This window comes from Cheilinus undulatus, linkage group 6 (genome assembly GCF_018320785.1).
Source record: "Cheilinus undulatus linkage group 6, ASM1832078v1, whole genome shotgun sequence".
In the NCBI taxonomy this organism is placed as follows: Eukaryota; Metazoa; Chordata; class Actinopteri; order Labriformes; family Labridae; genus Cheilinus; species Cheilinus undulatus.
In genome coordinates, this window is record NC_054870.1 from 41,949,801 (window position 1) to 41,965,011 (window position 15,211).

At 38.6% G+C, this 15,211-nt stretch overlaps 1 protein-coding gene across 12 annotated transcripts in view; it reads left to right on the forward strand.

Moving 5' to 3' along the window:
* LOC121511094 (neurexin-1a) overlaps positions 1-15,211 on the forward strand; it is a 572,512-nt gene that overhangs the window by 194,501 nt on the left and 362,800 nt on the right. For 8 of the 12 annotated variants that reach the window (XM_041789632.1, XM_041789633.1, XM_041789637.1 and 5 more), the window contains 3 exons: positions 307-608; positions 6,682-6,705; positions 7,786-7,947. In XM_041789632.1, coding sequence (XP_041645566.1) covers positions 307-608; positions 6,682-6,705; positions 7,786-7,947 — 488 coding nt within the window. The remainder of the gene's footprint in view (positions 1-306; positions 609-6,681; positions 6,706-7,785; positions 7,948-15,211) is intronic. The other 4 variants (XM_041789634.1, XM_041789635.1, XM_041789641.1 and 1 more) reach the window with 1 other exon arrangement.

A 15,211-nucleotide genomic window follows, 5' to 3' on the forward strand; every position in this document is an offset into this window, starting at 1 on the left:
TGGGCTAGGGGAATATTTCAACCGCTTGAGCTGAAGCTCCTTGAACTGAAAGTCCTGCAGCTTGTGTTCATATATGAGGCAATGAATGTGATGAAGTAAGGCTCTCCTCTTTACTCTGGCCAAGGTTGGTACAAGTTAGTTAATAGTTAGTAAGCAGATTTCTAACGGTGTCATTCTTCACATTTCAGAATGGCTTGTCTTTCCAAATCCATTGTCTTTTTTTGTCCTGACAGCTTACCCGATAAGCACCCAAGAGGCCAAAATATTAATGCACCACATTTCTCTCTTTTTTTTTTGTCTCTGCAGGAAAAGAAGAGTATGTTGCAACCTTCAAAGGATCCGAGTTCTTCTGCTACGACTTGTCCTTGAACCCGATTCAAAGCAGCAGTGATGAAATCACATTGTCATTCAAAACCCTACAGAGGAATGGACTGATGCTGCACACGGGCAAATCAGCTGATTACGTCAACCTGGCGCTGAAAAACGGGGCTGTCTCACTCGTCATTAATTTGGGGTCTGGAGCCTTTGAAGCTCTGGTGGAGCCAGTCAATGGGAAATTTAATGACAATGATTGGCATGATGTCAAAGTAACAAGGAATCTACGTCAGGTAACAGTACAGAGGGTGATGCAGAGACTCAGTAAATGAATCAAAACAAATGCACTTAAATCATTACCATCATACAATATATCATTTTTCCCGACATTGTAATCGGATTGCTAAATTGAATCATGGCGGTGTATGGTGGAGATAAAACAGAACCACAAGTGAGCAGGGACATCTAGATGTGAATCCAGACTTCTATTAGGTTACAGTTTAAGGGGGAAAAGAAAAACATTGCTTTGAAACTGCAACCAAAGCATTAAGGGTCATCAAGATGCTGAGGTATGATGTTTTTTTAGACTGATATATGCAATCTCCCACTTTTAAAGGTCGCTGTATTTAAATGAAACTAAATTAAAAATAAACTCACACATATAAATGCAGTAAATTCTGCATCAGCATTTTTTAAGGTAGAGTAGGTCATATTCCTCAAATGAAATAATTAAAGCGCATATTCTGATTAATGTTTGACAGTGCATGAAAAATGCAATGAAAGTAATGGATTACTTAGTGAGGATTTAGGGCCATTAACCCTTCCTGTCCCTGTAAAGTGAACTCCAACATTTGTGTTGCTGTAAACGTGAAGACATTGAGCTCTATGTGTCTATTTTTGATTTAGACTGTTTAAAAGTTGTTCACCTCTTGGTTTAATTCGGGCTGGGCAGATCATTCCAATACTGCCTGCTGTTAGCTGATGTCACTACCTTCACTGAAAGTTAACTGCGGCTACACGCTGTGTTTTTATTCATTGTGAGATATATTTCCCAAATCTTTCTGGTGGCCTACAGGTCATTAAAAGTATCATAACAGAGAGATTTGTGCCAGAAAACAGTAAATTTAATCCCCAGCTTCTGTTTCTGCTCTGGCACAGAGCCAGGCAAGTGTGCTCTAGCCAGACTTCACCGTTAAGTCTGGGGCAGGTTAATTGCTGGAGTACTTGTCTATTTATCACTTAAACAAGGCGCAGCAGGAACAAACATCTGACCTGCTGAAGGTGCGTTTTAATCCATATTTCACTGGTCTTTAGTTGTGGTGATTAAAAGGAGCCGTCTGTGGCTTTGTCTCTCTCAAAGCAGCAACAGTTCAATCACTCATGTCTGCTAGCTTCACAATGTCAAAGTTTAGTAAAGTGTCTGACAACACATTCAATTCCTGCCAAATCTGCCACAATAAAAGCCAACAGTGTTAATCACCATTGAAGACTTTTATTTTGAAGAGCAACATCAGGAAACGGAGTGCTTTCAGCAGGAACTTAACTTCAAAGTTATCTCATAAATGGAAAAGAGACTTATCATCATGTAACTCAGAATATGACATATTAGGAATATCTGAAGAGTTAAATACAGGATGAGGAAATAAAACAGGCTTTTTAGCTCTAAACTGTCTGTCATGACATGAATGCGATTGTTTCTCTGAGAGTCGTAACATACCAGCATAGCAGGAGGTTGATTCCTCTTTTCAGGTTGTAGCATTTTATAAACTTGAGAGGACTGTTTTTCTCCTGTGTGGGTGTGGCTTCGGCTAATTCAACCAACACACCCACACCGTTCTAGAGCAGACATTACTATCTCATTTTTCATGATCTTGAAGCTTAATTTTATAAACGTAGAGATGTTTTTCGTGGCTGAAATTTGGCTTTGTGGTTCATAACACAGTAGCCTGTCATACAACAAATCTAAAATACTATTTTTTTTATCAGTTTACAGGGACTTTAATAATGAAATGTGGCCAAGTTCTGATAAAACCACTGCTATACTGTAACTACATATGTGCTAATCGCTACATGGGTGGCAGCCATTGCTACCAGCTTCAGGCACAATTAAACCTGCCTGTAGCAACTACCTCTCCTTTTCAGACCTGGCTCAATCGTTTCAGATTTGAGCTTTTCAAGATGGATTTGCCTGATGGCAGACATGGGATCTGACTAATCCATTTGCTTTGAAAGGTTAGATAATCAGGCTTTATGTCTTGAAAATACAAAAAATATTGTTCCTCCCTTAAGTAAAGGAGGACAATAGGGTAGAGAGGTGTGATCCATGCAGAGAGGGGAAGACTTTTTCCACTACAAACACTAGTTCTAATCTCACAAAGCACGTAACCAAACAACATACTTAAACTAAATGAGCTACCAAAAAGCCTGGCAGTGCAAACACTGGTGACCCAGGTGCAGCTCACATCAGCCTAACACAGAGGAGGATCCACTCCATCCAAACAGACACGACTTGATTTTAAATCACTGCAGTAAACCATGACTTAACAGACTGGTTTTAAGGTATGTGATCGGCATGCTAAGTCTTTTTCATTCAGAGAACTTTATAGCAAAATTTTGAAAAAGGCTCCACTATTGGAATGGTCTGGTCATTGAACATCTTTTATATTGAGGTAGAAATCACAGTTTTGAGACTAATTCTTGAGATTTTTCCATCATAGTAAGAAGTGAATTCCATTTAGCAGCTTGTGCCTTTTGATAACTTCAGAATACATCAGGCAGCGCCCTTCGCCCGTGGCAGTGCGTCTCATAAACATGGGAGCAGTCAGGGAATCAACAGAATTGATTTTTGCCTGACTCTCACCGAGAGCAGAGGAATCAGATGGGATGAAGGAAAGATGTTAAGCAGAGCCTCTGGCCGTAGAACATGTGCAAGCGCTTCCACCTGCTAGAACAGATTGTCCTGGCAAGAGCGAGGTCAGTCAGTGTTTGCAGCATTGCAAACAGATTCATTACTGCTAATTTGTTCCAGGCAAACATGTTCTTAATGGTGTCAGGGAGCCACACTTGGACTTGACAACACAGCTGATCTGGTAGAATCATGGGGGAAAGGCCTGTGATAACTATCAGTATGTTTTTAGAGGCTCTCAGCAATAGCTTTGTTTACATGGACAAATAATCGGAAAATGGCATATCAGAACAAAAATGCATCAAGTAAACAAGCCAATCAGAAGAGTCTGAGCTGAAATGGTCCATTTAGAATGAAACTTCTACTGAAAACTTTCACTTTCACACTCTTTATCAACTGCAGGAGAACTTTGTATTTCTGGGCCTTTGGATTTAGGAGACAAGCAAGAAAAGTATTATGGATATGATGTAGATTAATTTTTAAATGGAAGAAAAAGGAAATGCAGACATGAAATTTCTGTCTTGCACAGGGGACAAGAAGTTCAGCAACAGCCTTGTTTGTTTTCAACACAGGCGTGGCTGATATACTATCCCTGCATGAACTCGTAGTTCTCCCATGATCTTGTGCCTCCTCATCTCAAGCTGGGCAGTGCTGCACTCTAGTCACGCTTATACATATCAAATCAATCTTTTAAATGTCCATTAAACAAATAATAAGACAGATTTCATCAGATTAAAGGAACTTTGCACTTTTCTGGTGTAAAAGCCAAACCCTTGTATCTCCAGTATTCATGATTCTATTTTTTTCATAAACGAGTGCTGTTGTATTACACCTTTCAGTGGGTTTTTAAAAAATTTGCACCAAAAAGAAGTGTCAGAAAGATGCTATGAACTTTCAGTGTTGAATTATTTGTCAAATACAGCATTTTTTTCATTACCTAAAAATTGGTGGTTTTGGCGATATGAGGTTTCGGCCCGACAGTACACGTAACACACATCAATGTAGCTGGCTTGTTATTGTCTTTTGAGGTAATCTACCTTTGGGGAGCTGATGCACTAAGAATGAGTCCCAGCTGCTAATGGCTCCAGAAATCATTGCTTCCCTTCTGTGCTGTTCGCAGATTAAATTCACAAAAATTATATCAAAAATATAATAGTGCAGAAATTTCCCATCATTATTGCTGTTATTAGCCTGAATATGCAAAAAACTTTTTACCCCTGTAGATGCACAGTGCTGCCAGGAGGCTTTCGTTCAAAAGATCTATTAGTATTGACAAGCCCTGCTCAGCTCCGCTTATGTCTGCTCTTTACTTCTTGTTTTAAATTGAGGACTCTGTTCTTCAAGAATGGTACTCCCAAAGATGTACTTAACAGTGAACCAACATTCTGATTTCTGATGACTTTCATATAATGAGGGAGAAAACCCCTAAATAGTGCTCTTCCAGGTTCACCATCCTTTTTGCAAGCATGATGCAATCACTTGCAGTGAGAAACAGGAAGGCCCCTTTATAACAGTGTTCCTCCCTTATTGTGAGGAATCTAACACGGAAACTGAAACACTGGTTTATCGTTTCGTAAATACACCTTATGGAGTGTGTTTTTTACTGAACAGAGTCCTCAGTTCAAATAATGAGTAAGCTGTGGAGGCTTGTGAACTGTGGAATATGAGTCGAGCCTTTATGCTCTTTATGATCAGCATTGTCAGGCCTCAGAAATCTCCCATGGATACCATTTTTGCACAGTCTCTTTCTTATTGTTGAATCATGAACACTGACCTTAACTTACTCGAGTGAGGACTGCAGGTGTTCAGATGTTTTTCTGGGTTCTTTTGTGACCTCCTGGATGAGTCATCGATGTGCTCTGGGAGTCATTTCTGTTGGCTGGCCACTGCTGGGAAGGTTCACCACGGTTACAGTTTTTCCCTATTTGTGGATAATGGCTCTCACTGTGGTTCAATGACGTCCCAAAGCCTAAGAGGTGGTTTTGTAGCCAGACTGATGTCAATGACTCACTTATCTGTTCTTGAATTTATTCAGATGGTGCCATGGTGTGTTGCTTTTTAAGATCTTTAACTTCACTCTGTCAGACAGGTCCTATTTAAGGGATTTACTGGGGCTATCTTTGTCTAATCTTACAATTAGTTTGATAATCTGAAACATTTAAATGTAAAAAGATATGCAAAAGAATAAGAAGTCAGGAAGGGGGGAAATACTTTTTTACAGCACTGTACTACCTAAACCATCCTGAAAAGTTTGTTAAAGGCAGTGATGAAGACAGATCTAGGCCAAGTTCAGTCAGTCAACATGCCATGCATATCAATCTAGACAACTTGGTGCTGGATGGCACACTTAGATCATTTGTGGTTGGTGCAGATTGTTTGCTAAAGACAGCTCAAAAGTGCAGGTTTCCTTCAGCATCTGCAAAGCCTTTCATAGACTAAAGCTCTAAAAGATTAATTACTTTCATGTTTGCCAGGCCAGCACTTTTATCCTGTTGGATTGTTTAGTCTGTGTTAAACAGAATAGTATTCTGTATGCCCCACAGAGTAAAACATGTGATCTTGACCCACATAAAATGCTTGATTAGACTTCTAAGACTCATGTCTTTGCCAAATATAATTAGGACATCTCTAGATTTGTCTCTGCTCACTTGGTGGGAAACCTTTGTCTTCACCCCCAGTACCAATGCTGCTTCTTTTGCATAATCAGCAAATTGATTATCGGCAAACGTAAGGATTCGGCCAGCTCAAGCATTCATTGCATTCAAATTGTGAGAGGAAACCATGCATATTGAGTGCATGCTCTTTGGGGGGGAATCCAAATTGCCATCCTCCTCATTCTGTGTCAGGGTCTTCTTTGCTTTGTCTCATTGCAGTAAAGTGATCCTAAAGTTCATCAATAAGACCAAACGGAGGCACAGTACTGAATGAACGCCGGAAAGTCTGAAACTGGATTGGTCTTCGGCCTCAAACAAAGAAGAAAATACTAGAATGATAAAAAATGGTCTTGAACTTGGGAATTTGTTAAAGAGGGTCAACTGATGTGCTTTAGGTATTATTTGAATGAGCCATTTGATTTCTGTCAATCATAACCTTACGTCAGGCTAGGGTAAAGGAGCTTTTGTGCTCCTTAAAGGTATGGCTGCATACACAACATGGTGCAAAAACACCATGAGGAACCTTAGGGAGTCACTGGTTGAGCTCTGGCACCTCTTGTGGAGCTTTCTTGTTATTTCCTTGGTCTGCTTTTTTCTTGTTAAACTTATTTTGCCCTTTTTTCTCTATGTTACTAACATGCTTTGGAAACTAACTAACATCATTCATGGAATGTGCCATTCTACTAACAGTATGGTTTTTGCCGTTTAACAATGTACTAACAGTATTGACCATCATATATGATTTGAGTAACAATCGTTATTCTGTTCACAGTTTTTAATTTCCTTTCTCCCCCCTTTTCCACAAAGCACTCAGGCATTGGACACGCTATGGTAAACAAACTACATTGTTCGGTAGATATCATTCTAATTGTTTCTTAGTTTGGGTTTGCCGTGTGTTTCTTTTCTTTCTTTTTTACTGTAGACGTCATTAACAAAAAAAAGGGAAATTGCGGTTGGTACTCTTCTGCTTACTTTTCAAATCCTCTTTTGATTTCTTGGGTCATTCATTGGTTTCACCCTCTTTATTTCACTTGTTTCCTGTCCAATTCTGTTTGATCCACCTTTTTAGGAGCATCATTTCGAGCCTTTTGCATCAAGCTGTGGTTAATAATGAGGACCCCTCTCCTGTCTGGCTGGCCTGATGCTCTTGGGCTCAGCCAGTTGTATCCCCCATTCACTTTGCATGGCATGCAATTTCGACTGTGTTGCAAATGTCACACTGCCCATTTGTCAACATCATCGTGACAGTATAGCTGTGTTTGTCGGTGGTGCTTCTCTTGCTGCTTTCTTTTCTGGTGGTGTCCATGAGCTTTTGCATGCATCTGACACTCTTACAAGCTAAAGTACTATAAATACTCCTATCCCAATCAAAAATATGGGAACATTTTCTTTTTGTTTGCACAAAAAGAAAAGACAAATGCATGCATTCTATTTTTCTCCAATTCCCTCAGTCATTGTCCTTTACTAATTCTTAGCGATTGTGCTTTCAGAGCATGTGCTCCCTATCTAACCCAGTAGCACGATTTGATTTCTTTTGTAGAAGTGCTGGACGTACTAATATGGACTTTTAACAGTTAACTAACAAAGATAACATTCTACTAACACCATTTTTGTGTCTGCTAAATTCTTTTAAGTTGCAGTAGGTGCAATACTAACACTGTATGGGCAGATTACTAACTCTCTAACCAGAATAGCATTTCTCTGAAGGCTTCCGGTCTTCCAACTAATCAAAATGGTCAAAATAATAATAAAAAACAAGAAAAAAGACAATGAAAAGAGACATGAAAATGGGTTTCAGAAAAATACCTGCAGGGAAGTCTTTCATAGAAGACAAGAAAGGAAAGGCAGAAGCACTGCGTTTTATAGGCTGTCTGAGTATAGCGTGTTCTGTCCCTGTGCTTTCTTCTTTAGGTAACAATATCCGTGGATGGGATTCTGACCACTACAGGGTACACACAAGAAGACTACACCATGCTAGGCTCGGATGACTTTTTCTATGTTGGAGGGAGTCCTAGCACAGCTGACCTGCCTGGATCTCCAGTGAGCAACAACTTCATGGGATGCCTCAAGGAGGTAAACACCACTTCTGCATGCACTCAGCGGCTGGTGGGTGGACTGGATCTGACTGGCTTCATCTTAGGACACCACAACAGGGCCCTCTCCACCTACACACTGACCCTGTCTCATCCTTTACTCTCCGCTTTAGTTCGCTGCTCCCGCTCTCCTCACTAACTCTCACAAATACTTTACTTTTCCTCCTCCGCCCCTTCACTGTACTCATAATGCTATTCACACATATAAACATCCACGTTAAAGGGTCTGCTGTAGCACAGAAGTAGGCGTGTAGGAGTCTGTCTTAGAGAGGAATTTATCACAGGCTTCACACAGCTCTGTCAGGTGCACTTCAAAGAGGAGCTGTGATCCTGAGATCAGGCGGTTGAATTTTCATGAGCAGTCAGGAAACTTCGACGGTTAACATCTCACAGTGATTCCACTGGGGAATACGCAGCACCAGACTAATACTATCTTACAGCACCAGTTGTGACTTATGACAATAATGTTGAATGTTGTAAAAAGTAATAGAATGTAAATGTACACAAATTAAGCTCAAAATGTACTAATTTTTAAAATTTTGTTGGGTGGTTTTGGGTTGAAGTTAATATTGAGTCAGCCTGACCTTTGAGAAAGGATAAAATTAAAACTGTAGGGGTTTTTATCATGGCACGAGTAGCAGCCTCGCCCTGAGAACACTATTGATACTGTAGGGGTTTTTATTCTGGCCTGTTCAGTTTTTACATAGTTTTCACTGAGGCCTGAACACCAAACTCAGAGAGAGGACCCTATTAAAACTGAAGGCATTTTTCTTTGTTCTTTCTTTGTTCTTTCTGTCAAAAGAATTGCTAATTCGGGGCCTGAAAATGACCCAAAAATCACCAAACTTTCCATAAGATTTTCCCCCAGTAGAAATTTACATATTTTAGTGGGTTTGTACAAGTCCCTTGCACGAGAACCCTAAGGGGGGCACTGAAATCAGTCTGGGAAGTGAGGAAGACTTTCATGCATGAAAATCGGCACACATATTGTGCAATCAGAGTATTCAGACCCTCTTCACTCCTTTTCAATCTTATGATGTTGCAGCCTGATGCTATAGTTCAAATTATTTTTTTCTTTTATTATGCTACACTCAGTACCCAACCATGCCAAGTAAAAACAGACTTTTGATTTTATTTTTATTTTTTATTTTTTTGATTTATAAAAAATAAGAAACTGAAATATCACATTGGCATAAGTATTCAGACTCTTTCTCAGTACCTGGGCAGAAATTACAGCCACAAGTCTTTTTAAATATGATGCAACAAGGATTGCACATCTGGACTGGGGGATTTTCTGCCATTCTTCTTTGCAAATCCTCTCAAGCTCATTTCTGTCAACCAGAATGCTAGCTAGCTAGCTGACAGGAAGTTAAGCTTAGTGGGCGGGCTGTTAGGTTGATCCAAAGTTCAGTGGAGACATCGATTTCAATATGGAACCAGCTGGCTTCAAGAGAATCAGAATCAGAGTCAAACCAGCTTTATTGGCCAGGTATGTGTGCACATACGAGGAATTTGGCTGGTTAAACTTTGCTCTCTTAGTACACAAAATATAGATTATAAATACACACTATGAACATTGAACATGTTAACTTATATATACAACAAGAGAAAGAAAGGTGCAGAGGGTGCTTGGTGATAGACTATGACTATAAACATGCAGGTTTGCAGCTGGGTGATTAACATGAGGTAGATGAAGCAGTTGAACATGATTGTGGTTATGCCATATTTACAAAAAAACAAAAATTAAAAACTGTGTGCATACCTATGGATAAGGGGATGACGTTGACCTGACCGGGATGTGTGGTAAAAATTAGTAATAAGTTATTATAAATACAATAAATACAGAAATATGGTACAGAGTTGTCTACAGTAAAGTAAAAGTAAAGTAAAGAGCTGTTTGAGTCCGCCTATTGTAAGCAGACGGCTGACATCACACAGGCTTTGTCCAATTCCTTCTACAGTCTGTGGGCCAAACAGTTCAGTCTTGGTTTCATCTTGTTTGTCACCATCTGAGAGTCTTTCAGGTGCTGTTTTTTTTTCTTTGCAAGCTCCAAGCAGGCTTTCATGCATTTTGCACTGAGGAGACTTCCGTCTAGCCACTCTACCATAAAGCCTGGACCGGTTAAGGGCTGCAGTGATGGTTGTCCTTCTGGAACTTATTACCACACAGTCTCTAGAGCTCAGTCAGAGTGACTATCAGGTTCTTGGTCACCTCATTTGCTTATGCCCTTCTCCATCTGATTACTCAGTTTGGTCAAGCAACCAGCTTCTGCTTGTGTCAAACTTCTTCCATGTGAGGATTATGGAGGACATTGTGCTGCTGGGAAGCTTCAGTACAGCTGAAATCTTACTTGTAGCCTTCCCTAGAGCTATGCCTTGCAACAATTCTGTCTCTGAGCTCTGCAGGGAGTTCCTTTGACCTCATGGTTTGGTTTTTGCTCCAATTTTTGATTTGCTTTCCTAGAAAATGTAAATAAAAAATGTAGGCCCGGCACATCTGTCTTCTTAATCAGGAAGGGGAGAAAAATGGACTCATATCCACTTCAATTAGAGATATTTGGGCTCAACCTGTTTACTGGAGACACAGTGGACTGTGGGCAGTGAAATGTTACCATAAATCATGCTTTCTGACATTTATATGGACCTGATTACAAGTACACAAAGCAGAGCCTGAAGGCTCACATCAGCCTGGTTCATCAGTGATGGATGTGAAACTGAATTTCTGTCAAAGCTTTGAAACTAAAAGATAACTGTGTCTCTGTATTTAGTGATTTGTTTACTTCTCCCTACTTTAGCTTATCTTTGAAGATTGTTTTGTGGTTGTTAAATCTGTTTGAAAAAATTGGAATTGGATCTCAAAAATCAAAATTGATGTTCCCAGGCTGTTTTTCTTAAGCTAGCTTGAATTTATCAGCTGTTGAACTGTTGATACCTCTGGTTTATTTTTAATGAGATGTATACAAATAGCACAGCTCTTACATTGCCCATATTCACTGTTTTTAGGTCAAATAATTTCACTTCACACAAAAAAAAATTGAGGAAATACCTCCAGAATTTGACCAAATAAATGTGATGTTAACATAGAAAGGCTCCTTTATTAAATCTGTCAGGAATATCAATGGACATGACAACTTCTTGTGTTTCCCCACAAAACCAGCCATGTTAATCACTGATTTGGGGGTTTTTTTGTACACCTATAATCATAATTTGTGATACTTAGGCACCTTGTCACCATAGATATAGTTTTACTCTATGGTTGATCTGCTGATTTTTAAAGTCTTAATTTTGTCTTAGAGTAAAAACAAGAGGTCAGTGAATGGAGAGGGGTTCAGCTTATATCAGTCTCTAAATGCTTATGGCAGCTGCTGTAAATGCTTTGTCTTTTGGCTTTGTTAACATTTTTTATAAACATCATCTGAGGATCTATACTGTCCAGGCTGAACTTCATAAAGATATAATTATTAAATAGATGGCAGGTTTCATCTGAATTAAAGCCATCTGCTGCTTACTCCCTACTGGTTCCTATTAATAATAATAATAATAATAATGATAATAATAATACATTTATTTATAAAGTGCTTTTTGTTACAAGTATGCACTTTGTGACTGGAACTGAAGAGACTTTTGAAACTTCCCTACATTTCTGCTATGGAAAACATTTCATGAGCCATTTTTGAAAGCAGGGAGGCTGTAGATGAACTCCAGCTGAGAAGGATGATTTTCTTCGCTACAATAATGCTGACCAACAAAGCCATGGCTTTATTTCTGTGTAACCAGGATCCTTATACCATCCAAACAGTGAACTTTTAGAACTCAAAATCAATTCATAGTTCAAATGATGTGGTCAGTCCATTCTATATGGCACCCCATTTACACCTGGTATTAAAATTACATCGTTTTAATGAACATAACATTGGTCCAATATCTCCCTTTGTTTACACCTGTGTTTTTAATGCATTCTTGTTATTGTCACTGAGATTCCTTCAGAGAAAAACTTACATGTGAGTAATTTAAGGAGGTAGAAAAATAGCAGTAGGCCATCATTTAAGTAGGCGATGTACAGCACACTTTTGCTATTACAGCCTTTAGCTATTTAAAAATCACATTTTCCCTTTATCATTACAGAAATGTCTATTCCCAACCTTGTTAATCCATTTTGTGGTTGAATTTCTTTTTTTCCCGGAGAAACTTTCCATTTAGCTTGGACAGGGCTGTCACACCCTTCAAGCTAACAAGCATTCTGTTTCTAATGATTCCAACAATTGGACTCCCCCATTTTTACTCTTAACTGTTTTATAAATTTACATTTTTGTGGATTAGCTAAAGGGCAAGTGTTTCATAGTATACATGGTAGGCATTTATTTGGAATTATTTCCTATATTTTTTCTGTTAACCCAGTATGTTTATGAAAGATATTGCAATGCTCCTTTTTTCCAATACCGTTCAGCTGTAATCATACAAGTCTTTAATGCTACAAAAGACAGATGCATTGTAGAGGAATGAACCCGTCAAAAAATACAAGCAAACACCTGCACATTGGTTAAATGCACATGGTAATTTGCACCATTTTGGAACTAAAATCATTTCTAACTTTTGATTATGAAAACAAGAAATTACCAGAAACTTTGGGGCCACGACTTTCTTTATGCACTATGTTATATGTTACACGTTATTTTATATTGTTTTAGTATCGAAATAGTTTAGTTACAGTTTAAAATTCTGTTCTAATCCTGACTGTACAATGGTCTAAATGCATTGTTGGCATCTTATAAAGTATGGGTTTTCATCTCCAGAAGGTCTGATCACAATGTGAGCTAGGCTCTCGTTGGATGTGTTCAGGTTGTCTCACACCCCAAATATGGCACATAATCTAGACTGTGATCCAGATACTAGGGCTGTCAGAGTGTTAATGGGATGTGATTAACCCTCTGAGGCAGACATTGTGGTATATGACAAGAAGAGACACGATTTATAAAAAACATAGCCTCTTACTTTTTCCCCATCTTAAAGCTAGCCGCTGTGCTAGCCCAATGATGCTAACTTTTGGATACATTACAGAAGCTCTTCTTTTGAGCCTGGAACTTCAGTGACTTTCCGGGATCTTTAAAGATTAAATCCACACCAGTAACTCCGACATTGAACATCCTTTATCCATGTTTAATCCATCTTTGACTGTTTCTGCAGCTAGCTTTGTATGCTAACTTCCATTGTTTCCCTACAATAGTTTGTTATGGGCTTACAAACTATGGCTAGCTGTTACATTGTCATGTCATGCTTCGTCAAATTAGCACAGCTGTATCTGCAGATCATGAGGGAAGCGGCATGAATAGCTCGTAATGGAGAGAAAGACAGACATAAAGCCTGTGATCTGTCCCTCTGTGTCACTGCAGACAGGAACTGCTTTGAATAATGGCACAAATAGAGTCAAAACAAAGAAGGGACTTTTGTGTAAATATAGGAATAATTTGAAGATATTTTTTCCCTGATAATTGTTTCACTTTTTGGTCCCCAGGAAATGAGAACAAGTTTGTGCAAAAAAAGTATCAGTCATGATTATTTTCTTTGTGTCATACAGAAGAATCTTTGAATTTTAATTTTAGTTTTTTCTTTTGACTTTTTAGTCCCATAACTTTTTAAAACTTCAAGTGACAATACAGTAACAATAATATTCTCTCATTCCCAAATAAACTAATGTTTTGAGCTTGACTGAGACCACAGATTGATGTTTTACAACATCATAAAATATTCTATATCTCTTTGCAGTTATTTGATTCCAAAATGTAAGGCACTTGTAGAAATTGTTTTACATTTTTTAAATATATAAAATATAGTAAATAATTAAGTTTTAATATGATACATCTAGATAATGATTTTTACTAAATTATTTAAATAACTTTATAATAATTTATATTTTATTATAATAACTGTTGATAATTTAGATTAAATAAAATATAGATTTACTTTGTTAAATGCCGAAAATGTAATATTTAATGTGATTTAAATGGGATTAATTACAGTTAACTCTGGGGATAAAGCAGTTAGCCATGATTAAAAACTAATTATTCACAGCCCTTTCATATTCAGACATCATTTCAATAACAAGTATGAACAGGGTTTCGGATGCTACAAGGTAAAACACACTGCCTTAGTCTTAGTTTATTAGAGACTTCCACTCTGCTTCACCTATGTCTGTAAGAGTTCTGAATTTGGCCATACCTTCTGTAAACTCTGCGTTTTATCATAGAAATGAAGAAAAAATTAAATATTTTCCACCAGACAGGCTGTGAGTTATCACTTACTTCAAGCTGTGATCTTAGGACTGTTTGTTTTGAAGGTAATAGGATTTTTGACCTTAAGCATTTAGTTTAAGGGCCGCCACAAAGATTTCTACCACACAAATCCCCAAGATACAGCAAAATACTCCTTTCATTTATCTTTCAACTTGAAGCCAGGTCCCCCCTTTTTTATCATCTCTCTCCTCTTTTTTGTTTTGTTCTTTATCGTTGGTGTCCTACATTTCGTCTCAGACCTAAAGCAGGTACAGTCGTCCTCAGTGAACCTCTCTGAGAAGTTGAGACATTTCTGTTTAATGAGCAAACTGGGCATGGACCACACGTCTGCACGCCATGTACATCTTGTTACAGGTCTGGCTGTTAAAGGGGTTTCTTAGTTAACTACATGCATGCTTCACAGGAGCTGCAGATGCGATGACATAGGGAATGGAATCTGTGCTCTATACACTTTATCTTTCAGCTTTTAGCACGACCGGCAGCAAGCTGCTCCTCTTGTTAAATCATATTGCTGAAAGCAGTGCACGGATATGATTATACCCTGGTGATATGAGATTTACTTTCTTTTATTTTCTCTCGAGACAGTTTCAGTTTTATTATGTAGTTTTATAAGACAATGGAGGTGCCAATACAAGAAGGAAAGGCATCCCTACACTGTAAAATCCATATTTAGTATCTCTGGCTTGGATTTGCTGCTGACTTTTATGGAACATAGACACCCTCATTGCATCATCCAGCCTGTTGAATTATACAGAAGCCCTGCCACAGGTCATCTTCCATGTATGTCATGATAACATGCGAACACTGGTTGAACATATGTGCTGTAGCACCTGATTGATGCCTTGCTCCCTTGTGGGGTTTTTCGCAGCATTAATGTGCAGATTCCAGACTGACTCGCCACGCCTGCCTGTTGGTTCTGATGGCAAAACAAATGGTGGTGCAGTAATAGCTCAG